Below are 26,896 nucleotides of genomic sequence, written 5' to 3'. Positions count from 1 at the left end.
AGGAAGAAATATTAAATGCATCCTTTTCAGATCATGATGCAATAAAAATTATATGTAATAAAGGGCCATGGAAAGATAGACTAAAAATTAATTGGAAACTAAATAATCTAATCCTAAAAAATGAGTGGGTCAAACAATAAATCATAGAAACAATCAATAACTTCATCCAAGAGAAAGACAATAATGAGACAACATACCAAAACTTATGGGATGCAGCAAAAGCGGTTCTTAGGGGAAGTTTTATATTTCTAAATACTTACATGAATAAAATAGAGAAAGAGAAGATCAATGAATTGAGCATGCAACTAAAAAAGCTAGAAAAATAACAAATTAAAATTCCACAATTAAATGCCAAATTATACTGAATACTGAAAACTAAAGGAGAGACTAATAAAATTGAAATCAAGAAAACTATTGAACTAAAAAATAAAACAAAGAAGAAAACCAAGTTACCAGTAAAAAAAATGAAAAGGGTGAATTCACCACCGATGAAAAGGCAATTAAAACAATAATTAGGAATTATTTTGCCCAACTGTATGCCAATAAATTTGACAATCTTAGTGAAATGGATGAATATTTACAAAAATATAAATTGCCCAGATTAACAGAAGAAGAAATAAAATACTTAAATAACACTATTTCAGAAAAAGAAATTGAACAAGCCATAAATGAACTCCCTAGGAAAAAAATCTCCAGGACCAGATGGATTTGCAAGTGAATTCTATCAAACACTTAAAGAACAATTAATTCCAATAGTATATAGACTATTTGGGAAAATAGGTGAAGGAGTCCTACCAAATTCTTTTTTTAATACAAATATGGAACTGATACCTAAACTGGAAAGAGTCAAGACAGAGAAAGAAAATTATACACCAATTTCTCTAATGAATATAGATGCAAAAATTTTAAATAAAATACTAGCAAAAAAATTACAGCAACTTATCATGAGAATAATACACTATGACCAGGTAGGATTTATACCAGGAATGCAGGGCTGGTTCAGTTTTAGAAAAACTATTAGCATAATTGACCATATCAACAACAAAACTAACAGAATCATATGATTATCTCAATAGATGCAGAAAAAGCATTTGACAAAATACAACACCCATTCCTATTAAAAAACCCTAGAGAGCATAGGAATAAATGGAGTCTCAAGGGAATTAATGAAAAAAAAATGGTAAGGAAGGGGGCCTAGTAGTACCAGAAGAGTTCATGGCCTAATAAGATGTAGGGAAGATCACAGAAGGTGAAATTGACAATTTTCCATGTATAAAATTTAAAAGTTTTTGCAGAAACAAAATCCAGCTAAATTTAGAAAGGAGGCAGATAATTGGGGTGGGGGTGAATCTTGCAGCAAATTTCTCTAATAAAATCCTAATTTTTAAGCTATAAGAAACTGATTCAAATTTGTAAGATTTGATAAATGGCTAAAGGATATGAACAGATAATTTTCAGATGAAAAAATCCAGGCTACCAATAGGCAAAAAATGCCCTAAATCACTACTAATTAGAGAAATACAGAATAAAACAACTCTGAGTATGTACCTCACACTCATCAGATTGACAGAGTTAACCAAAAAAGGAAAATGACAAATGCTAGAAGGGCTGTGGGAAAATAGGCATATTAATACACTGTTGATAGAGCTGTGAACTGGTCTAGCCATTAAACTGTTGCAAAGCCTGTGACCCAGCTTTACCACAACTAGGTCTCCATAACCCCCAAAAAAACAAAGAAAAAGAAAAAAGACCTATGTGTACAATCTATAGAACGAGAGAGCAATCTACACAATAACAACAATATTGTAAGGACAAACAGTTTTGAAAGACTTAGGAACTCTGATCAATACGTTGAATAACCATGATTCCAGAGTACTCATAGAACATGCTACCCTCCTCCTGATAAAGAATTAAGAATGCAAATTAAGACTTTTTTTTTCCAGGGGTGGTGTTTCAGGGGAATGGCCAATGCAAGAATTTTCTTAGCAGTTTTATATTTCTTGTTTTCTTAGTTGGTGAGGGAGCTGTAGGAGAGAGGCATATCTTTATTTGAAAAAAAAATTTATTTTAAAGAATAGAAGAAATGAAGCATAAGTGCTGTAAGGCAGATAATGCAAATGTTAACCATATTTTCACAGACTCTCAGAGTTGGAAGAGACGTCAGAGACCATCTGGTGATTCTCATTCAACCCACACCTGAACAAAGAATTCCCTTCCACATCCTCTCTGACAAGTCATCATCCAACCTCTGCTTTCAGACCCTCTCCTGATGCAGCTTATTCTATTTTTGCATATTTCTAATTCTTAGGGATTACTTTCCTTATGTCAAGCCTAAATTTGCCTTTGTAACTCCTATCTATTGACCCTCTGGAACCAGCAGCACAAGTCTAATCCTTTTCTACATCTTAGCCCTTCATATACATGAAGACTTTTCCTAGTTCTCCAGAGCTTCTCTTCTCTAGGCTAAATATCCTCAGTTCCTTGCCTTACCAGAGTGTAGTACAGCAGAACTCTTACTACTAACAAGGAAAGACATAGCCAAAGTCATGTAACTAATAAGAGGAACTAATAAGGAAATTAATAAGCCCTAAATGCTGGTTTGAAAATTCTTCATACTGTGTTCTTTTATTGGCATGAATCACTTCTATAAAGTATGCAGCCCAGACAGACTTTAACAACAAACTTCAATAGCAAACTGTAGCCAGCATTTTCTAGAACATCTCTTATTGTGAAGTTCACAGCATGTTAAGTACTAAAGAGGATACAAAGATTAAATCAGACATAGTCCCTGCCTTCATGGAGGTCACAATCATATTAATATGAGGGTTGTGGTGTTCTTCATGACCCTACGCCTGTACTGTCCATGAGCTTTTCTTGGCAAAAATATTAGAGTGATTTGCCATTTCCTTCTCCAATGCCATTTACTTCAATGAGGGTATAACACATATTAACATATAATATTAATACTCCGTAATACATGATGAATGCATAAGAACAGTGCAGAGTAGAGACTACATAAGGTCCCCATGGGGAAGTAGTCTAGTTTGACTGTACCATGGAAAAAAGAGTAATATGAGATTAAACTGGCAATATAGAGTGAAGTCATATTTTGGTGTGCTTGAATGTCAGGAATTTGAAGTTTATCCAGTAGTAGTAGTCATTGAGGAGTTTTGAGGAAAGGAGTGACACAATTAGATCTTTGTCAAAAGAAGGGTAGAAGGATGGAGAGACTGGAAATGGGAAGATAAGTCAGATGGATATTTCAATAGTCCTCATGGATAACAATGAAGGCATGTATTAGAAGGTCAATAATGGGACTAGAAAGGAAGAAGTAGATACTAGGGATATAGAAGCAGTAGGATCTCAACACATGCCAACTGATTAGATATGAGAAGTCAGAGAGGGAAAAGAGATTTACTACAAGCTTTTGAACATGGAAGATTGTAACTATTGGTACTACAGAAAAATGGAAGTCAGAAATCAAGATGAGTTTTAGGGAAAAGATAATTTTGGTTTTGAACATGTTAAGTTGAAGGTGCTGGTGGGGCAGCCTTATCAGTATTAGTTCTTATACTTTCCTGTAGATGTAGGAGGTATGATACTTGAAGCTAAATGGCTAATGAAACCAGGAAATACCTGGAAACTTGCTTTCTTTAAGAAGTCTCTTTTAAAGGAGAACGATATGTGATATTCATTGTATAGCATTGTGCAGGAATCCAGTATAGAGCTGCTTCAAATCTTTGTAGGGGTCATAGTGTCTTTTCTAACTTGGGGTACATGGCGTAGTGGGATAATAGCCTGGTCCAGTGCCCTTGCAGATACGAGTTATGATCAGAAGCTTCTTTTTGACAAGCTTAGATCAGCACTGTAAACTTTTTTTAAAAAGTTCTTGGATTTCTGCATTGTTTGTGATATTAGTGAATAAATAGCTACTTTCATACTGTCATTTTAATCACATTCCAGGCTGTTGTTATTTTTTTTAACATTGTTACCCAAATCCTTCAGAGGTTCATCCTAGATCCATAGCAGCACAAATCATAAAGATTGCTTACCAAGCAAGTTTTTGCATCGGAATGTCACCTCATTGCTCTGACCAAAGACTGACTGTTCTGGTTTTACAGAGACATTCTCTTAAACTTTCACCACTCTCCCCCAAGCTCCTTTCTGAAAGAAGACCCAATGCAAAGTGGCCTTTTCTTTGTATTTTCTATTTGGTGAATGGACCACTTTGTGAAAAATGGGAGTTTAAACGTGAACAGAATGATTTGGGTTAAAGGCAAGGGGTAATGGATTATTTTCGGTACTGTATTCAAGAAAAAAAAATAGCACAGCTAGAAACCTCTGACATTCTATCGTGTTTTAAATGGTCTGTTCATAAAATTCCTTTTTTCAGTTTGTAAGAATGTTCATCTAACACAAGAAAATGCTATAAATATTTGTAACAACATTTTTTTACCTGGCTAAAAAAGGGGTTTTGGGAACAAGTTAAAGTGTAATGTGGTTTTATATAAAAACATCAATTATCTTGTATATTTTGATAAGCAACAGTACCAGCTTTCATTTGTAAAGCAGTTTGTGGCATTGGAGGAAAAAAGGATTCCATGTCTGTTGAAATGACTTATGTTATGAATGCAAAGAGATTAAAATAATAAAGAAACATATTTTTCTTAAAAAAAAGAATAAAAATAAAGGAAAATGATAAATGTTGGAGGGGATGTGAGAAAATTGGAACATTAATGCACTGTTGGTGGAGTTGTGAACTGATCCAACCATTCTGGAGAGCAATTTGGAACTGTGTCCAAAGGCCTATAAAATTATGCAGACTCTTTGATCTAGCAATACTACTACTAGGTCTTTATGTCAAAGAAATCCAAAAAAGGGAAAAGAACCTATTTTTACAAAAATATTTATAGTAACTTTTTTTGTAGTAGCAAAGAGTTGGAAATTGAGGGGATGCCCATCATTTAGGGAAAGGCTGAACAAGTTGTAGCATATGATTGTGATAGAACACTATTGTGCTACAAGAAATGATGAGCAGGCTGATTTCAGAAAAACCTGGAAAGATTTACACGAACTGATGAAGAGTGAAGTGAGCAGAACCAGGAAAACATTGTACATAGTAACAAAAATCTTGTACAATGATGTGAATGACTTGGCTATTCTCAGCAATACAGTGGTCCAAGACAATTCCCAAGGATTCATGATGAAAAATGCCATCCACCTCCAAAGAAAGAACTGATGGAGTCTGAATGTAGATTGAAGCATACTATTTTTCATTTTATTTGTATCATGGTTTTTTTGTTTTCCTTTGGGTTTGTGTCTTCTTTCACAATGTGACTGATATGGGCATATGTTTCGAATGATTCCACACGTATAACCTATATCAAATTGCTTACCATCTCAGGGAGGGATAAGGGGAGGAAGGGAGAAAATTTGGTACTCAACATTTTAAAAAGTGAATATTAAAAATTGGCTTTACATGAAATTGATGAAAAAATAAAATTATTTTTAAAGTCTCTTAAAAACATCTTTTGATATTCACTTTTTAATCATCTTCCTCATAAATGTAAATTAGAAGATGTACAGCTCCATGATTCCCAGGACAGTATAATATTACTGACTCTGATTTAAATATGTTAAGTATATGCTTACCTTTTAAAAATAGTTTTGTTTTTATTTGGGTTTTCTTGACAGGAGAAACAATTGCAGAACTTACAGATGTAACCAGCTTGAATAATGCAGAATCTGATGGGCAAATAACAATTTTTACAGACAAAACAGGAGTCATAAAAGCTGCAAGGTTACTTCTTTCTTCTGTGACAAAAGTGCTATTACTGGCAGATCAAATAGTTATTAAACAAATAATAACTTCAAGAAACAAGGTATTTGACTGTTCTACTCATTTTACAAATATAGCTATGAGAATTGTTCATAAAGTTTCTAGGATTAGTTAATGGTGTATAGTATAGCATAATCTATAGTAAATTAATTTTTTCACTAGCACAATATTTTCTTTAGCATGAGTGATAACAAGTGAAGTGATTCAGTGTACCTTTCATTAAACAATGGTTACTCTCCTTCATTATGTATGGTCTCCTAATAAAAAATGTACTGTGATCAGAGGTGTGCTGGTAAATTAAACATTTCATTGCATATTGAGATATCATTAATATCTTTGGGAATATTCTACTTGATGGTTTCAAGTGGTGTAGACATATCTTCCTTTCTCTTCCAGCTAGGTTTGCAGAATTGCTCCATGGCTCTAAGATTGTTGCTGGCACAAGTACATTTGTGATGGCCTACACCATTCACAAACCGTTTGACCCAGTAAAGACTAGCATTACATTATTTTCTCTGCCACTAATTGTTAGATACTTTTGGACGATGGTTTTTTTTTAAGCTTTCAGGGAGCAAGCATTGATTCATAACATGGCACACAAACTTGTGTGTATGTGTGTGTGTGTGTGTAAATCACTCATTACAATCCCTGGTTTTAAGTAGCTATACTTGAAAAACAAATCTCCACTTGACACTGACAGCTATAAGAGTTTGGTATAAAAGAAACACACACACTCAAAGACTGCCAGACTGGGATTCAGTGGCATACCTGAGTTGAGTACCCAGGTTGTGACCCAGAACAAGTCACCTTCTCTGGCTTCATTTCCCTATCAGTAAAATGAGGGGGTTGGACTCGATGATCTCTAAGGTCCTCTCTGATTTTTACACTTTGTGATAGAGTGAATGCAGGTATCTCCTATAATGTCAACAACTAACTCTCAAAAAAAGTGTGAATAACACATTTTTCATTTTAATCTGTATTACTAACATTTTCCTCTGTCACCTTAAGTCCAAACAACCTATAGTGCTTGCTGATTTCTAAGGCATAAGTATTCACAATAAAAATTTAACAATTAGATCTCATTTGAACTGGTTTTAACATACCCCTTAACTGAAATCAAGTTTTGAACACACAAAAAATTTTCTTTTGAAAAAAAAGTAATACCTTAAATATTTATGATATAGTATTTTAACTTTTATAAAGCCAATTTGTTGAAATTATGGAAGACAAAGGCAGAAGACCAGTTAAATGTGCAGTGAACACCTGCCCATTTTGACAACTGATGAAGACATTGAATGAGAGTTCTGGGACACATGAGCAAAAATACGGAAGACTAGACATTTTTTCTGATTCCTGAAACTTCCCAGACCTCTCCAAAACAGAAATTATGTGCCAGAGATAAAGCAGCATCAGCTGTTTTCATAGTCTAAGACAGACATAATCCAAAAGAAGGTTAAACTAAAATCAGGAACTGATGCTCATGACTGAGTTCACTTAGCACCCCTCCTCCCTCCATGCTACAGGTGGTGAGGCTGCACCAGCAGACCCAAGGACATGATATAAGCTTACATCAGAACCCACCCCTGCAACCCAATCTCATCCCTCTATCTTTACAGTGCCACGGAGACTGCAGTGCTGCCTTTGGAACTTTGCTTCAGCCTTGACAGCCAGGTTGAGCACAGCCCTTTAGGAGCAAAATCCTTCTGGGAGCTGCAACCCAGAAGCACCAGTGTGACAAAGTTCTAAACTGACAGTGCCAAGGAAAATGAGCCCTAAACTGCTGGTGCCAGGCCAGAGAACTGAGGAACAGAGGGAGTAGGACAGGTCATCAGGTCAGGACACTGCGTATAGGGGTAGGGGGACTGTGTAGCACCCTGCCAAGCCTGAAGGAAAGAACACGAAAGTCAGCTGGGTCAGAGACCTAGACTGGTGAACAGTGAATTGCCCAGTGTGGGAGAAGGCTGAGACGCTTTGAGATTCAGCCCCAGGAAACCACAATCAGAAGGGAGGGGGTCACCAAGTGAGTAATAAGAAAAATAAGGAGGGGAGAAAAGACTAAAAGTACCAGAGATTTCAGGAATAAAAAAACTCAAAAGACCTTGAACAAAAACAGATAAAGGATAAACAGGATAAACAGTAACAGCAGAAGTAAATATGGCCTCTAGGTAAACAAGTTCAGGCATCTATGAATAAATACTGCAAAGTAAAGGAAAATGATCTAATACTTGATGAGACAAAGGACCCTGTGGAAGTTGAAGAGAACATGGAACCACAACACACCATTCCTGAGTGGTTTAAAAAAGAAATAAGAATTCTGAGGGCAGAATTTATATCCTGCACAGCAAAAATGAACAGAATAGAAAAACTTGAAACTGCAATGGCAAGCCTCACGAAAGAAAGAAAAGAATGTAAATACACAGAAGTAAAGGAAATCTTAGAAGAGAAGACAAAAAAATTAAAAGAAAATATTCTCACAATGCAAGCAAAACATACTGATCTGGAAGACAGGGTATGCAGAGACGACCTAAATATCATAAGTCTCAGGACAATAGGACAGGACAAAAAAGCCTTACCAGCATAATGAAGGAAATAATAGTAATAATAAAAAAAAAAAAGAACTACCCAGAACTTCTAAACATAGAAAATGAAATTCCAGTTGGAAGAATTCACTAATCACTCCAAAAACCAAAGCAAACAAACAAACAAAAAAGGCTGGACACATAGTGGTTAAATTTAACAATTCAATTGAGAAACAAGTTCTGTAAGCTATCAGGGGAAAAACCTTCAAATACAAAGAAAAGGGCATTCAAATAACTCCAGTCTTTTCTGCACTTATTAGGAAAAAGAGGAGGGAATAGAATATGTTTCAAAAAGCAATGAAGCTCAGAATGCTGCCCAGGGTAACCTATCCTGCAAATCTGAGCTTAACTATACAGGACAAAAATGGATGTTCAGTAATAAAGAAGAATTTCAAACATTTTTAGAAAGAAGACAGAACTAAAGAGATTATTCGCCTCTTGAACATCCCAAACAACAGAAATTCTGCAGGAGTGAATAAATGCAATAGGCAAAGACAGTAACAGCAACAGAGTGACAACAGAGAGACAAGTAAAGATTTCTTTCTAAATGTATACAAGGAGATGGGTGAAGGTAGAATTCTGGTAGAGGTAACAGTGAAGAAGCTGGGGGTATTAGGACAAAACATGGTGACACCCTGTCTATAGGTGAATGTTTCTGTTGTGGGACTATGTTACAACATGGGAGGTTTCATAGAAGTGGGGGGTGGGGAGTAGGGTGATAGAGAGGAGTGATGGGGTGGGGTTAAATTGAGGGCTGGCAATGCAGGGAAGGTGACCTTTGTAGTCTCACAAAGAGAAGGGGAGTGGATGAGGAGGAGTTGGGAAAGATTAAAGAGGGAAGGAAGGAAGGAAGGAAGCCTTACTTTGGGTGAAGTTCCAATAATTAGTGCTCCTATGGGTGAAGAGAGGTGGTTAGCAAAGGGAGATGAGGACCTTATACTGGATGAGGCCTAGGGGATTTGGTGCTTGAAAAGTCTATTGTGTCCTGGGAGGGTGTACATTGGAACCCCTGGTGGCAGCTACCTTTTGGGGGAGTGGGAGAGCATGGCCACAGGGAGATTTACAGGCAAATGTAGGGGGAAAAAGTCAACAAGAGAAAGTATGGATCAGTGGTGGCCTGCGTAATCATGGACTTGGTGGGAGAGTGCCTTACCATGGGGCAATGTCCTTTCTGACATCTGCAATAATTGGCATTGTTCTGGGAACGAGACAATGGGAAAAAGAGAATCTGTGCAGCAAGTCCTATAAAGGAGTAGCAGAAGGTGCCTAGAGGGCACAGCCTAGAACAGATACTTTGGAAGCTTTGATTACATGAAGAATAGGAGGGAAAAGAGAGAAAGTAGATAATTATAGGGGTCATGAATTAGAGAATGAATATCTAGAATAAACAGAAAGAGAATATGAATAATGAAGAGAGTAAGGATTCCTTTTTGGAAAGGAGTGCAGAAAATGAAATTTAAAAACTAAGGAACTAGACTAGTTGAAGGGGAAATCTACTTGACTAACTGAAAAGAAAAAAAGGAAGGAAGAAATATATATACAGATAAAAGGAGGAAAGAAAAAGGAACCACAAATCATAAAGGGAAAATGGTATGAAATGAGAAGAGATCAGAGGTGAGAGGAAGAGAGCCAGTGGGAACAGGGCTCCCTTAAAAAAAGATTAAAGTAGCTGAAGGAACATAATACTATTTTTACAGCAGAAGAGGGAACTTGAAACTGAAAAGCTTCTGCACAGACAACATTAATACATAAAGGATAAGAAGAGACGTGGTCAAATGGGGGGAAAAATCTTTGTGTTAAATTTCTCTGATAAGGGTTTTGTATCCTAACAGTCAATATTGGAATGGTTGTGGAAAGATAGGCACACTAATACATTGTTGGTAGAGTTATAAAATAATATGACCATTTTGGAAAGAAATTTGAAATCATGCAAATAAAATAACTGAATTATCCATGCCCTTTGAGCCAGAGACTCCATTACTGGGCTTATACCCCAAGGAAGCCATTGATAAGAAAAAAAAGTCTCCATATACACCAAAATATTTATAGTAGCATTTTTTGTGATAATTGAGAATTGGAAGCAAAGTAGATGTCCATCAATTAGGGAAAGGCTAAACAACTTGTGGTACATGAATGTAATGGAATATTGCTGTGCTATTATGTGTGTGATGAATACAGAGAAGCATGGAAAGATCCATTAGAATTGATGCAGAATGAAGTAAGCTGAGCCAAGAAAACAATATACTACAACAGTGTAAATGGAAAGAACAAACCACACTAAAAAGCCAAAAGTAAATGTAACAAAACTATTAAGATCAAGTAGGACTCAAATGAAGAGATATGAGAAGATACCGCCAACCTAACCCTTTGTGGAGGTGAGAAGTCCAGATGTGTTACACATTAAGCATGTTTGTGGACTTTTTCAGTATATCAAACAGTTGTACTGACTTTTTTTTATCCTCTCCAAAAAGTATTATTTGTCATATGAGATGGTTCTTGGGGAAGGGCAGCAAGATGGATACATGGGATACTATGATAATGTAAAAAACAGAATATATCAATTAAAAACTTATTTAAAAAAACATTGATTGAATCAACATTTTTATTCAAGACAGAAGCGAAAATTTATCATACTTGGAACTATACTTACCATTTATTCGTGATGATAAAAATTTGTGTATGCTGGGCTCCCAAATATTAATGGATTACCATAAAACTTGGAGAATAGCCTGCAGACCTATTTTGTTCAACAGAATTGAGCTGAAAATTTGCCTTGCCTTGACCACATTGTGATCAACCTGTAATCATAGTGGCTGTCCATCCAATAGAACTCTCCAGGGGTCACCATGAACCACAAAGTTGAAGTTTGCCTCAGCTGGCAAGGTGATGGTAATATCTTTTAGAGATCAAAGTTTTTTGCATGTTGAATTCATTTAAACAAAATTACATCTAGTGAGGTCAAAATAATTGTCAAAGAAGGCATTCTGGGTGACTTAGAGCAGGCCTAATGTTCTTGTATGATAGTTTGTCACATTGGGACATGACTAATAATGGGACAAGACTGGAAAACGAGTTTCAGATCCTGAAGTTCTAACTGGTCAGGAAGAGTCTAGAAGATTGCAGGTCAAGGCGAATATAATGAGGAACAGTGAAACTGATTCAAGTCTGAAAGGCCAGACAGTCCAAAAAAACAGTTTGAGTCGAGGTTTAAAATCTTAACTTAGCATAGAAACTGTTTAACTCCTTCCTCAAGAACTTGCTGGGTGTGGGTAGTTTGGTACTTGGATACACCAATTATAGTCAGAGGCTTGCAGGTGATTCTTGCTTCTGTGTGAGCTGGGGATAAAGGTGCTAGAATTATCTCATAGTATCTCCCATCAGGAGGTGTGCTTACCCTTTTCTTTAGGTCCCTAGATTGTTGAAATACCTCTGAATGAAGACCAGATTTTTGCAAGAGTATGAATTTGTTCCATTTTTTCCTAATATCAGTCTTTGCTAATTTATTCCTCCCAGTCAGATAATAAAACATCTCTAAATCCCTTTCTAATTTAGGATACAGTACACACGATATTCTTTGAACAATCACCGAATGAATAGGGGGACTCATTTCACCAGAGCAAGAATTATCTCAGTTGGGTTTGAAAAAGAAGACCTGGAATGCCAAGTAAATCTTGAATCAGTCAGGTCATATAAACTCGGTGATAAAGTTAAGGGAATCTACTGTACAACAAAATAAATGTGAAGTTAATGGTCATGTTTGGCAGGGAGCATAATTAGTTGGATGGTATCCAACCAATTCTTATTTCTTTTGGAAAATAAGAGTTGTTTTGGAAAGAGTTCTTTTGGAAAATAAGTGTTGGCAGATTGCCTGGCCTTTGTCATCTTGTTTGAACTTCACAGTCTGTTGGCTCAAGTAGATATTCATTGTGTACAGATGATCTCCCAAAAAGTAATAACCCGGACTGCTGTGACAGACTCACACAAAAGATCAAAGGATGATAGATTTAGTGCTGGAAAGTTATCTAGTCCAATCATCTTCATTTTACAGATGAGGAAAACAGGTACAGTAAAGTTACATGACCTGCTCAAAAACACACAAGTAGTAACTGAGAGAGCTAGGATTTGAACCTAGGTCTTCTGACTCTGGACTCAGTGTTCTTTCCACTATACCACCCTATAGAATCCCAGAGTTGAAAGGAACTTCATCAATTGAGTTCAGCTCCTATCTGAACATGATTCTTCTACAATCAGCTGCTAGATTATCTCCAGTATAGATAGGAAGAGGTAGTTAAATTCAACAAAGGTAGACTACGACATTTTCTGAGCAAGATAACCTTTTATTAATGGGCACTACTTGCTAATAGATTGAATGGGCATCTCCCTTTTTATGGTTTTTGGGAAGTAATTAACAAAAAACAGGACTTCAAAGATGGCGAAAAATACAGTTGGTTGTAGAGTTTGCACCATTATGATGGTTAAGGACAACATGATTGGTTACAGAGTTGAAGTATGGGGAACAATGTGATTGGTTGGAAGTTGGGAATGAGGGCCTAGCAACAACCCCTTCCTTCCCTTCTGTGACTAAGAAATGTTCATTATTTGAGTCCACTTGCAATGTCAGAGATAATGAACCAGACTTCTTCGGATAGTAAACCAGACATCCATAAATCTGACAGATAAACTATTCCATGCTCTCTTAATTTGCTTATGGTATCACCCTCCATGTGTAAATCATGTACTCATTTTCACCTTATCCTGGTATACAGTGTGGGATATTGGTCTATACCTAGTTTCTGCCATACTGTTTTCTACTTTTCCCAGCATTTTTTGTCAGATCACAAGTTTTTGTTCCAAAAGCTTAGGGTTTATCATTTACTAGATTACTATGGTCATTTACTATAATGTAATTTGTACCTAATGTATTCCACTAATCCAGCACTCTATTTCTTAGCCAGTATCAGATTGTCTTGATAATTACCGCTTTATAACACAGTTTGAGATCTGGTACAGCTAGACTACCTTTTTTCACATTTTTTGTCCTTGATTCCCTTAATATCCTTGAGTTTTTGTTCTTCCAGATGAATTTTGTTATTATTTTTTCTAGCTCTATAAAATAATTTTTGATAGTTTGATTGGTATGGCACTGAATAAATTAATTTAGGTAGAATTGTCATTTTTATTATTTATTCAGCCTACCCATGAACAATTAATATTTTCCAATTGTTTAGATTTGACCTTATTTCTGTGAAAAGTGTTTTGTATTTGTGTTCATATAGTTCCTGGGTTTGTCTTGGCAGATAGACTCCCAAGTATTTTATATTGTGTATAGTTAGAACATAGCTATTTAAAATGTAAGTTGCAATGTATTTTTTTCTTGACTTTGAAACTTCACTGATAGCACTTCCAAATCAGTTTCTTTCTAATCAGCAAAATGACCTTTCTCTCTTAGCTGCAAAGCAATAAATATGTCTGTAGCATTGACAATTAGGTTCTTAAGTTCCTTAAAACAAATTCCAAAGAATATTAACTCAAGGCCCACCCAGATATTTCAGCATTTATAAAAACATTCCAACTGCAATTTAGAGATTCACAGTAAAGAACATAAAATTGAGTCACAAACCAATTATGTCCAAATCTATAAACTGTAACCTTTTAATACAAATAGGACATATAACAAACACAAAACAGAACACACAAAATTATTCCTAACAGGATACTTACCACACTCTCTTCCCTGGAGAAAATCTGACTGGTTAGTATTCAGGTGAAGAGCAACATATTCCCTAATAAAAAACTCTCCCTTTGTGGGGAAAAAAATTCACCGACGCCCAGAAGAGGGGAGATTCTCCCTGATCCCACCCCTGCCATAAACTGTTGTGAGTGAAATTCAACAGTAGTAGATAGAGGCACATTTTTATTTTATTTTTTATTAACAGGGTTTCTGCCTACCAATAGAATGGGAAAATGTTTTGCCTTATTTAGCCAAAAGACTGAGCAGAAGAACAGTTTCCCTTTTAAAGTTTTTAGGGAGTAAAGGACAAAGAACAGGACTTTGAAGATGGGGAAAGAATACAGTTGGTTACAGAGTTGGCAGCATCATAGGGGTGAGGAAAACATGATTGGTTACAGAGTTGAGGTGTGGGAAACAATATGATTGGTTGGAAGTTGAGAATGAGGGCCTAGCAACAACCCCATCCTTCCCTTCTGTGACTAAGAAATGTTCATTATTTGAATCCACCTGCAAGGTCAGAGTTTGTGAACCAGACTTCTTTGGATAGCAAACCAGACATCCTTGAATGATAGTTTGGTGGTATAAAAATACTAGACTAGACTCCCTGGTGTCCACATGTATTCCTCAAAGATAGCAGATTTCCATGAGGCAAGAAGAGAACAGTGATTAGCAGGAGAACAAATGTCTGCACTAAGTTCAGAGACCATTGCTTAGGTAATTACAGGACAAAATCAATGAATTGTAGATAGGATAAAAAAAATATGTAATCAATTTAACCTCCTCAGTAAATTTCAACACGGAACGTGGAGTATCACCCTGGGGCAAGTGACTGGATTTTGCTTTAGTTCTGGCTTTGTGGAACTTAAGCTCCTTAAGGGGCTTATGCTATGTCCTTTAGGATTCTTATGTTCAATGGTCTGCATCTGGAAATAGGCAGGATTTCTTAGGATCACAGGATTTAGAGCTAAGCAGGACCTGAAAGATCACCCCTGCTTTGCCTACCTTACCAAGTGGTTGGGAGTATCTAGTGAGGTATATAAAAGTTCCTTTTATGTTCTTGAACCATGTACAATTCTAAGGTTTTTATTATTATCCTTGTTAGGGTGGGAAAGGACCTTAAGAAGCAACCTAGCCCATTAGTATAAGGCAGCATTCAAACCATTCCCAGGAACACAGCCACTTGTCCTGCACCTTACAAATATTCAATTCTTTCCTTCCCCACCCCTGCTCTTTCTGTTCAGATTATCTACCTGAGGAAAGAAGAAGTTGAGCGGAGGGGCAAGGGGAGACTCTTATTTGTGAAGACCTAGAGGACTTTGTGCCTGTGTAATGAATTCTGACTTTTCCTATAGCTTTTGAAAAATTGCACTGACTCTAGCAATGACTGTGGCTGCTACTACAGAACTCTAATCTGGGCATAAATGTTTCAGAATGCTTCTTAATTCTGTGCATTCTGACAAGTGGAGGATTATCAGAATGTTCCTGCAGGGGGCTATAGCATTTTGCACAAACCCCAGTTCCTTGCCATTGTACTGTTGTGATAAAACTGACTAGGATTGAAGTCATGGTAATGTTGGGGCACTATATTCCTTTGTCTCATTTAAGAACAGCTTCCTAGGAAGTCAGAAATTGGTATGCACCTGGTTTTTTCCATTAACTATTATGTAGCAAATGGATTCTGTGGCAAGACTGTGGGATTTGCGCAGAAAATGTTGGTTCCCTGCTGTAGGTCAAGAGAAATGTAGATATTGTATCTTTATGCATGTGGGAGGTGTTGTCCCCTTTCCCATTCATAGCACACCTTTTCATTTTGGTTTCCAAACACATAGGTAAGAATAAAGTTAAACTGATCAAAATAGACAGGGCCCACCAATCTTGATAGGTATTTAGTTAGGTGATGATTTGAAGGTGTACTTGATTTCAGTGTGTTCTGATAATGTGACCAACCTTTAAAAGTAGCTTTTATTTCTGAAAGTTCCCTGACCCAAATAGTTATGTTTCTACTCCACAATAGTCATTTGATAGGGTATAAAGTGAGTTTTATGAAGGATGATTGTGTAATTAGAGCCCATTTAAAAGACATGCCTTTTTTTAGTTAAATCATATTAGGAGTCATAATTTTTGGAAAAAGTTAATTTAAGCACAGCTGGGTTTTGTTGTTTCAGAGAAATTAATGCACCATATGCAAATGGATTAGTGTTTTTTGGTTCATAGTGATGTATACCTTAGTCTACAAAGCCTCTGAGAATTCTAGCTGAGGCAAAAGCTACAGGTATATACTACATCCAAGCACTGACCAACACTGACCCCTGGAGCAGTGTCTGGAAGTGACTGTAAGACCAAGGTTAGAGGGAAGACATCAGGGCCCTGAAGCATCAAAGGAGTTTCCCCTCCTTGCACATGCTTTGGCCACATCTGTTCCCAATATATGTACCTCTCCTCATAAGCACCCTGGCCACACATGATCTTTACATATCTTTCCCTCTATTTGTGACCTGTATGTGTGCTTATCTCTCCCTAATAATGTTGAGTGTATTTGTGGGATGTGCCCCAGGTTTATGGGGGAGATATTTTGTTATTACTTTCTTACTTTGTCATTTAAATGCCATTACTTCGAGCTAATTGCAGCCTTTGACTGTTAAAGGTAAACACATTAGTGGGAGCTCATGGACTATAGTTTTAGTAATGCACACCTACATAGTACTATGAACCCAGGGTAGTTCTCCAGGACACCTGACTGGTAAATGCAGGTTGGGGGTGGTGATGGAGGTGTCCCTAGAGTGCTACATTGTAGGGGTGACTCAAGTTGACTGTCTCAAAATGGGACTACCTTCTTTTTAAAGACTCCATAGACAGAGCTGACCTTAAGTCAACCAGTCTCTGAGAGGGTCCTGTTGCCTCTATCCAGAGGCCAGAGCCCTAACATATGATCAGTTTGTTTAGTAAATTTCCCAGTTTGATCAAGAATTACCCTGATTTACTTCCTTTAAAAACATACTTTTTAAAAAAAATTAATCTTAGAGTTAATCTGATTACTATTAAGATTATAAGATTATGTTTTGTTTTATAGGTCCTTGCAACTATGGAACAGCTGGAGAGCGTGAGGAGTTTTCAGGAGTTTGTGCAAATATTCAGTCAGTTTGGAAATGAAATGGTAGAGTTTGCACACCTAACTGGAGACAGACAAAATGTGCGTATTTTCAAGGTCTTAGAAATTAATAGTAAAAAAGCAGAATTTACTTTTATTTTCAGGTGAAATTATATTCTTTTCTAAGTGAATTATGTGCCCAAACTTTACTGGAACCCTTTATTTATATATGTCTTTGAGAAATGAGTCAGGATGAAGCAGATAAATAGCTGTGCTTTGTTTTTCCCACAGGAATGTGTAACAATTATGTGTATTGTGTGTGTGTATATATATATATATATATATAAAAAACTTTTTAATAAATAGTTGTTACGTACCGAGGCCAGTCCACAAATGCCTGAAGAATGTTATTCAAAATACCATACACTTTAAATTTGTTCATTCACCTAATATTTATTCAATAGAGGATAAGTGTTTCAGGTAGAGATTGGATTAGACATGAGATTTGATCAATCAAACTCTAAGCTTTGATGATTCTTTGAGTGCTTTTCATTATCATTTGTAATACTAGCTCGCATTTATATAATGCTTATTTTATTTTATCCTCACAATAACTCTGGGAGCTAGATGTTACTATTATCCTCATTTTATAGATGAGGAAACTGAATCTGATAGAGGTGAAGTGACTGCCCAATTGAATGTTGTCGTACAACTAGTGTTTGAGGCCTCAGGTGTTTTAGATTCCAGATCCAGCATTCTATCTGCTGGGCCACCTACCTGCCTAGCATACACTTTAGTTTTCAGTGAAAAGATTAATAATTAGAGAGGAAAACAGCAAAAATCCAATGTGAAATAATTTTTATTGATGTTAACTACTCATACCAGAGGAAAAGCAGGTGAAGGACTAGAGGTGCAAAATAAGGTATGCGTTTTCAGTGGTCACTATATTGAATTATTTTACTTACATATACTTATTTGTTATGGAAACAGGAAGTTAGAGGGTACTGATGGAGATTCAAAAAAATAGAAAGAAAAGGGCATCAGTGAAACATTATGAAAATACACGTAAGAAAAAAGGCTCAAAAGAGGATACAAACAGGGAAATTTTGTCATTATCTTGTTAAATTTATTTATTTTTATTTTTTTAAGATTCTTTTTTTTTATAAAATTTTGAGTTCCAAATTTTCTCCCTCCCTCCTCCCTAAGGTGGCAAGCAATTTGATATAGGTTGTATATGTGCAATCATGTGAAACATATTTCCATATTAGTCATATTTTAAATTTAATAACTTCTTAAAAAATTATGTAGAACAAAAAAGTTCATAGTTTGATATAGTCTTCTTTTTTTGTCCTTTCCCAAAATGTTCCTATGTATTGATTGTTAACATCACAAATAAAAAAGAAAATTTAAATTAAAAAAATATTATATATAGTTCAATGGATATTCAGATGGGGATTTCTGAGTACTATTCAAAGAAATTCTTTACACCTAACTATCAATCAGTACCATCATCCCAGGGAAGTTTGGGGATGAGCAGGAGGGTAAAGAGAAAGAAAAGATGGGCAAAGCAGTGTGCATCTGGATGCCCATGAGTTGGATCTTTCTAATGCAGGTAGTGCCTTCATAATTAAATCCACAGTCTATGAAGAAGGAGCAGCTGGATGGCAGTGGAGAGAGTGCTGGGACTGGAGTCAGGAAGGTTCACCTTCCTGAGTTCAAATCTGTCCTCAAACACTTATTAGCTGTGTGACCTGGGTCAAGACACATAACCCTATTCTCAGACTCCTCATCTGTAAAATGAGCTGAAGAAGGAAATGGCAAACCACTCTAGTATCTTTGCCAAGAAAATCCCAAATGGGGTGACAAAGAGTCAGACACGACCAAAACAACTGTTCCCTCAGACCTGGCATGTTGTCCCTCTTTACCTCAGCTTCTTAGAATTCCTAGCTTCCTTCAGTACTCAACTAATATCACCTTTTGTAGAAAGACTTTTCTCAGTCTGCCCCACCACACACCCAGCTACTAATGCTTTGTGTACATATATATGTACCTATTATCTCCCTAATTAGAGTGTAAACTCCTTGAGAGCAGAGAATTTCTGCTATTTCTTTGCATTCTTGGTGTTTTAGCAGAGTATCTGTCATATACTAAGTGTTTAGTAAATGCTTATTGATGGAATTGATTCATTTTGAACTGGTTGACTGACTGGGCCCAAATAAAAGTTGATAATGTTGCGATATCAGCTTGGAAGGAGTGACCAGAATAGCCTTGGACCCTGGGTTCTTCAGTATTTTGACTAGGATTTGGTTGAAAGAGTAGATGGCATGGTTGCCAAATTTGCATATGATATGGAACTTTGAGGAATAGGTACCACATTGGATGATTGATGGGGTCAGGAGGTACAAGCTAGAAATATGAGCCAATTTGAATAAGGTGATAGATGGGCTTTGAGTTTTAGACTGGACCTGTGATTTCATTGGTATAAGAGATTCCTCATGAGGATACTCCCTCTACCACAGCAGATCAGCTCCTTCTTCATAACTTAGAGCCTGAGAGAATTGCCTTGGCCAACATCACACAGCTGGTTTTTGTCCCAAGCAAGATTTGAACCCAGTTATTCACTGTGTCATGTTACCTCTATGGGTGAAAGTTAAGGTCCAAAATACCACTACTTGGTCTGTATCCCAGAGAGATCAAAGAAAAAGGAAAAGACACATATGCACAAAAATATTTATAGCAGCTATTTTTATGGGGTCAAAGGATCAGAAATTGAGGGTACGCCCATCAATTGGAGAATGGCTGAACAAGTTGTGGTATATGATTGTGATAGAATACTATTGTGCTATAAGAAATGGTAAGCAAACATTTTTTTCAGAAAGACCTGCAAAGGCACATGTGAACCAATGCGAAGTGAAATGAACAGAACCAGGAGAACATTGTATACAGTCACAACAATATTGTACAATGATCAACTGTGAATGACTTAGCTATTTTCAGCAGTACAATGATTCAAGACAGTTCTAAAGGATTTATGATGAAAAATGTCATCCACCTCCAGAGAAAGAACTGACAGAGTCTAAATGAAGATCAAAGCATACTTTTTAAAATTTATCGTTTCTTGGGGTTTTTTTGTCTGTGTTTTCTTTTGTAACATGACTTAATATGGAAATATGTTTTGTGTGACTGCACATGTTTAATCTATATAAAATTGTTTTCCCAAGGAGTGGGGAGGGAATGGAAGGAGAAAATATGGAACTTAAAATTTTAAAAAATGAATGTTAATGGTTTTTACATATAATTAAGAAAAAAAATAGAAAGTTAAGGCCAGGGAGAGAGAAGGTACTTGTGATATAGGGATGAGGAAACTTTCTAGTCATTCAGGGCAGAAGTTTCTGTGCACCATAGAGTCATAGAGTATTACCTGGGGTACAGAGGTTAAGTTACTTGCCCAGGGTTCAAATACCAAGCATTTGTCAGAGGTTCGATTTGAACCCACGTCTTCCTAGTTCCAAAGGTAGTTAACTATCCACTACACTAAGATGCAAAACTGCTAATTAGATATTTTACATTTTACCCCATTTCTGTCCTGTCTCCTTCGAAATCAATGTGCTCTAGCAATCCAGGCTAGGGGTTTAGGTTCTTCTTGTTAGTAGCTATCTTTTCTGATACATAAATGGAATAAATATAAAGAAATTCATAAGAAAAATGTAAAGTTTTATATTTGAATGTAAAAAAATCAACTTTACAAATAAAGAATGGGCAAGTATGGCTAGGTGACAGTTTTGTGAAAAAGATCAGAAGGTTTCAGTGGACTACAAATTCAGTATGAGTCAACAGCGTTGCCTTTTGTTTATATGCCACAGTTATTTCCCCTTAAAGCATTTCTCCCCACTAAACCTTCCCTTATAAAATAACAAAAACATTTAAGCAAATCCATTTGAAGTTACTGTTTCTGGCAGTGTTTACTAGGGTCTTCATTCCTTAGGCTTATCTCTCTCCTTCAAGGAGAAAGGTATGTGTCCTTATGAGTTTTACAGGACTGAGATTATTCACCATAGTTCATCCTAGTTTGAGTTCTTTAAGTAGTGTTGTAATTAAATGGGCCCTTGAAGGCTGGCCTAATAGTATTTTAATATTTTTTCTATTTGGGAAATACATTCCAGATTTCAATCAACTAACTTAAAAGTAAGGCTTTTAGAATACAACCTTGTGATAATTTTCAAAAATTTATATTTCTATAAATTATTTCTATTTATTTATATTTCTATAAATTATTTCTATTTATTATTTCTATTATATTTCTATAAATTATTTCTATTTCTAAGTTTCTATGAATTTATGCATTTTCATAAATTTCTATAAATTTATAAATTTCTATAATTTATAATTTTATACATGCACTATTTATATTTAATATTTATATTTATTTATATTTCTATAAATTATTTATATTTTTATACATGCATAGCCTATATCAGATTGCTTGTTGTCTTGGGGAATGGGCAGGAGGGAGGGAGAAAAAAATTTGGAACTCAAAATCTTATAAAAGTGAGTGTTGAAAACTATCTTTACATGTATTTGGAAAAAAATAAAATACTATTAAGTAGAAAAAATAAATTTATATTTCTTTTAATTATGACATCTCTAAGTCCTTTTTCTTAAGTGAAGAAGTTTTTCAGATGTTGAATTTGTTTCTGTTGTCATTCAAAAATGTTAGTAATTTCATTTTCATTCCATTTTAGGATTTGAAAGATGAAAAGAAAAAGGCAGAAATGGCAGCAGCTCGGGCAGTTCTTGAGAAGTGTACTATGATGCTTCTCACAGCTTCAAAGGTAAGATGAAAATTAGTGCTTTTAATGTTTCAGTATTGAGAACATAAAACACTGGTAGTTTGCATCATTTTTTAATAATCTTTTTTAAAAACTTTAAATTTTAAAATTTATTCTAAGAAATCTAAGACATGAAAAATGTAGGAAAGTTCTCATTCTATAGAACAATCCTTTGGATTATACTGTGCAATTATAATTATCCCCATTTTACAGATAAGGAAACTGATAACTCACACAATAAGTTTGTGTGGGTGGATTTGAATCCACAACTCCTAACTCCAAGCCCTAGCTACTTATATACATATCTATTGGGCACCTGTTATGTACTGAATAAATGAACTACTTACATTGATGCTCTAATATTAATACTTTAATTCCTCATATCACTACAGAGAGATTCATTAAAAGAAGTTCACATTTTTTTAAAGACATGTCTTAGGCATCCTAATTGTGAATCAGCTCGTAAAAATAAAGGGGGAGTATTTCACCGAATGAAACTGGCTTTGGAACAAGTAATTGAAATTGTAACAGACTGTAGACCAAATGGAGAGAATGAAATATCATCTATCAGTATATATGCTGGCATAAAAGAACTTAAGGTAAGAATAAGAAAGAAATAATTTTTTTTCCATTCCCATTTTCTCTTACTAACAGTGTCTTTGAGTTCATGTTTTAGGACAGAAGCTTTACAAAGATAGGTAATGTCTGTGTTTTTAATTGACTACATTTTCACCCCTGGGTTCTCAGTAACATTTGGATTTCTCTCTTTGACCAAAAAGTTGCCCTCTTTCTATTTCTCTAATGCAGTGCATATGTAGGTATGTATATGGCTGCTGTTAGAGAAGAAGTAATTTTCTGCTTGAAGCCATTATCCCCATTATGTACCAATAGTTAGAACTTTTAGAATTTAGAACTTAGGCGAGGCAGTTCATTAATTGTTCTGAGATAGTGAGCATGATCCATGGAACCCCCAAAAGAGTGCCAGCTCCAGCTCTAGGACACTGTTGTATACTTTGAGGCTGTTGGTTTAAAAACTTGAAGATAACAGTCCAGCTAGTGGTGATTAGGACATACTAAATTTAGACCTTTTTTAAAAATTGGTTTATTATAGAAGACTGATTCATACACGAGCTCTGTGCATTTATTTCCATAAATTTGTGATCCCAGTCATGTGAAAACTATTCCTCCAGTGCAGATCAAATCTGGGGCAGGTGACTCTTGTCCTTCAAAAGTTCTTGGCTTTGCATGAATACCACTGAAGCATGAAACCTATCTTTTGGTTATCTTTCTCTCATGATAAGCACATGATAAGCACACCTTCTTTTCTGTTCATATATCTTTCTGATACCATCCTTTATGCCACTACCATTGTACAATTCTTTAGTATAAAAGATGTTACAGCCTCATTATGCATACATTGCAGGGTTTTCTACATGAGATACATGATCACTCAAGAGTTTAACTATTGATGTGGGAAAAGCCAAATAGATGATGAATTTCTCATATCTATACCAGTGGTCCTCAAACTTTTGCACAGTGGTAGAACCCTTAAGTTTATTTTTTAAATTATAATGTATTTTATTCTTTTCAATCAGCAAAAATTTCCCTTCTCTCTGTCCCCTACATTGGGAACTAAAGAAAAACGAAAGCCTCTGTTATAAATACATATAATCAAGCAAAACATATTTCTGCACTGGCCATCTCCAAAATGCACACACATACACACACATATATGTGACACATATGTCTCATTCTTTGTTCTGAGTCCTTTACCTTTACCAGGAGGTACATAGCATGATTCATTATTAGTACTGTGGAATCATGGTTGATCATTATCCTGATCAGAGTTATTAATTCTGTCAAAGTTATTTATCTTCACTATATTATTGGCATTGTATAAATTATTCTTCTGGTTTTGTTAACTTCACTCTGTATTAGTTCATACCAGTATTCCCAGGTTTCTTTGAAACCATCCTCTTCATTAGTTCTTACAACACCATAGTATTCTATCACATTCATATACCATACTTTGTTAGCCATTCTCCAATTTATGGGCACTCCCTGATTCCCATTTTTTGCCACTGCAAAAAGAGCTAACAATATTTTTGTAAATCCTTAGTTAGAGCTTGTTTGCTTAAGAAACACTAGTCTAAATTATAATATGCAATTGAATGGACAATCCATAAAATTGATCAGTACATACATTTTAGCCATTATAGATGGAACAGTGAGCTTGTCCTAGAATTAAACAGGAGGAAGAAAGGCCTGGTTGTACTGGGAGGTTTCATGGTGCTTTTAATGATCCTAATCTTTTCTCTGAAACAGTGGCCCATTTTATACCACCTTCATTTCTAAATGTTCTTTCTTTCTGCCATTTTACCCCCATACAATGCCATCCATCCCTTGTAGTAATGAAAAAAAGAGGTGGTGGTGCAAAAAGCACTAACGAGAATATTCTTTCTGACAGTGAATACAGTATTCCACACCCATACCCTTCCTCTTCCCGCAGCTCAACAAAGACAGGAAGGAGTACATTTTTTATTCTTTTCTACAGATCCAAGCTTCTTAGTCATTCTAATTTTGTAACACTGAGTTTCTTTTTTTTTTTTCCACTTACATTAGTGTAGTCAGATCGATCTCTTTAAATAACAGTATTCTTTCAATAATGTTATGTACCTGAGAGTCATTATCTACCACAATTTCCAGGATAATAGTTTTGTATTATGATTATAATAATAGCTTACATTTATATGAAACTTCGTAGCATCAAAATAATTTACATATATTATCTCATTGGATCCTTGAAATTACCCTATGTAGAGGGTCATTTAAATATTATTATTACTATTTTACACACAGCAAAACCGAAGTTCAGAAAAGTTAAAGTATTTGTCTAATGTCACACAGCTATTAATCAGCAGAAGTGAGACTGAAACCTTGATTTTCTAATTCTAGATTCTATGTTCTTTCCACTATTCAATGCTACATCTTATTACAGTTATGGTTATTTTATTCACTCTTATTGACCTTACTAGATCGTAAGTTCTTTGAGAGCAAAGATTTTACCTTTTCTGTATTTCCTACTGTGCACAACAAAGCAAATAACATAATAAATAGAAATAAGAACTGGATCTGTGATTTCAGTGATACAGGGGACTCCCAGTTGAGGAAATTCTTTGGGATTAATGCAAGTCAGCCTCTTTTCTTTAAGAAGACTAACAGTCTTAAAGAATTGCCTGGGGCACTGAGTTAGAGGTTCATTGACTTATTTAGGGTGATAGAGCCAATATGTATCAGAAGTGGGATTTAAATTCAGGTCTTTCTGATTCCAAGGCCAGGTCTCTAGCCACTCCCACAATATCTCTCAGCCAACATCCACTGGTACAGAGCACTATATTAGGTCCTGAGGAAGATTAAAAGCTTGGATTGCCCTCATGAAGCTTAAAGTCTATTAAGGAGATATGATACATTGGCTATGATAATATAAATACATACATGCACTAGAAATGTGCAAGATAAAGAGCTATGTGAAATAGGAGAAGGAAAAAGGAAAAAGTTGACTAAAGTGGTATCAGGGCAGCCTCTTGGCCAAGGTGGTATTAAGTTGGGCTATGAGAGTTACGGGTAATAATTCAACAAGTAATGAGAGAGAAGAAGAAAATTACAGGCATAGTTCCTCTGAGAACATTTTGATTAGAGACTACTATGCTTGCAAGGGAGTAATATGAAATAAAGCTGGAGAATCAGGAAAGTACCAGTTTCTTGTGGTTCTTGATCATTAGTCAAAGGAGAATGTACTTTACTTAGTAAACAGTAGTAAACAGTTGAAGGATAGTGGGATTATTGAGCAGAGGAGTGGTATGCATAGAAAAGATTTTTCTGCCAGTAGTATGAGGGATGAATTAGAAAACAGAGAATGAGATGATACCAAGGCACAGAGAGGTTAAATTATAGATGAGGGTTACATAGATAGCAAGTGTCTGAGGTGAGATTAGAATTAGAAAGTCCAGTACCCTGTCTGACACACTGCAATAGGATGACTGATGCAGCAAGGTACCAGAGGATATGACAGATATCCTGAGGATGACATGAAGGGTGGATATGTTAGCTTTGGTTAGGAAAAGTACCATGTTTTTCCTCTGAGATTAGAAGAAGGAAAAAAGGGAATACTGTACATATAAAGAATTCAGAGTAATACAGATGGGAAGCTAGGAAAGTTCAAGTAGGTGAGTTCATCTGCTGAGTCTTTGGGGGGAAAGGTGGAATTGGAGTCTTGAGTAGGAAGAAAGAGTTTGGAACATTCATTAGAGGATATGATAGCTAATAAAGAGTTTTCTGTATCGCAGTGATGGCCCAGTTAATGTTAGATAGCAAAAATTTATACTGGACTAGTCAGTATAATTTGATAATTTTTTCAAGTGGTATTCAGTCATATAAAAATATGGAAATGAAAATGAACTCATTTTGTTTTGTGCCTGTAATTTATTTATGTAAGTATAAATTTACGTAAGATTTATATAAGTATAAATTCTCCTTTTCAGATGACCATTGAAGCTTTTCGAGAAAATCTTTATTTTCAGTCTAAGGAAAATCTTTCAACAATGTTGAAACTTATCTTGGAACATACAGAGGATTTTACTGATTCTGCCTATACCAGCCATGAGCACAGAGAACGTATCTTGGAGCTATCAAACCAAATTAAAATTGAATTGCAGCACCTGGTTTCAGTATGGATGCAAGCAGTAAGAACTTTTTGTGTTGAAATAAAGTCTATATAACAGTTTCCCCCCCCCCCCAAAGTATTATGAGATGTGGAAGTTAAACTTCATT

At 35.7% G+C, this 26,896-nt stretch overlaps 1 protein-coding gene across 2 annotated transcripts in view; it reads left to right on the top strand.

Moving 5' to 3' along the window:
- The window catches only part of LOC114025643 (alpha-catulin-like), a 95,598-nt gene that overhangs the window by 21,788 nt on the left and 46,914 nt on the right, over positions 1-26,896 (top strand). For both annotated transcript variants that reach the window (XM_027839114.1, XM_027839113.1), the window contains exons 3-7: positions 5,695-5,882; positions 17,220-17,339; positions 21,980-22,069; positions 22,495-22,665; positions 26,608-26,808. In XM_027839114.1, coding sequence (XP_027694915.1) covers positions 5,695-5,882; positions 17,220-17,339; positions 21,980-22,069; positions 22,495-22,665; positions 26,608-26,808 — 770 coding nt within the window. The remainder of the gene's footprint in view (positions 1-5,694; positions 5,883-17,219; positions 17,340-21,979; positions 22,070-22,494; positions 22,666-26,607; positions 26,809-26,896) is intronic.

The sequence above is a fragment of the Vombatus ursinus genome, unplaced genomic scaffold (assembly GCF_900497805.2).
Source record: "Vombatus ursinus unplaced genomic scaffold, bare-nosed wombat genome assembly UNPS02014832.1, whole genome shotgun sequence".
NCBI classification, from domain to species: domain Eukaryota; kingdom Metazoa; phylum Chordata; class Mammalia; order Diprotodontia; family Vombatidae; genus Vombatus; species Vombatus ursinus.
This window is presented reverse-complemented; position numbering and strand designations above follow the sequence as displayed.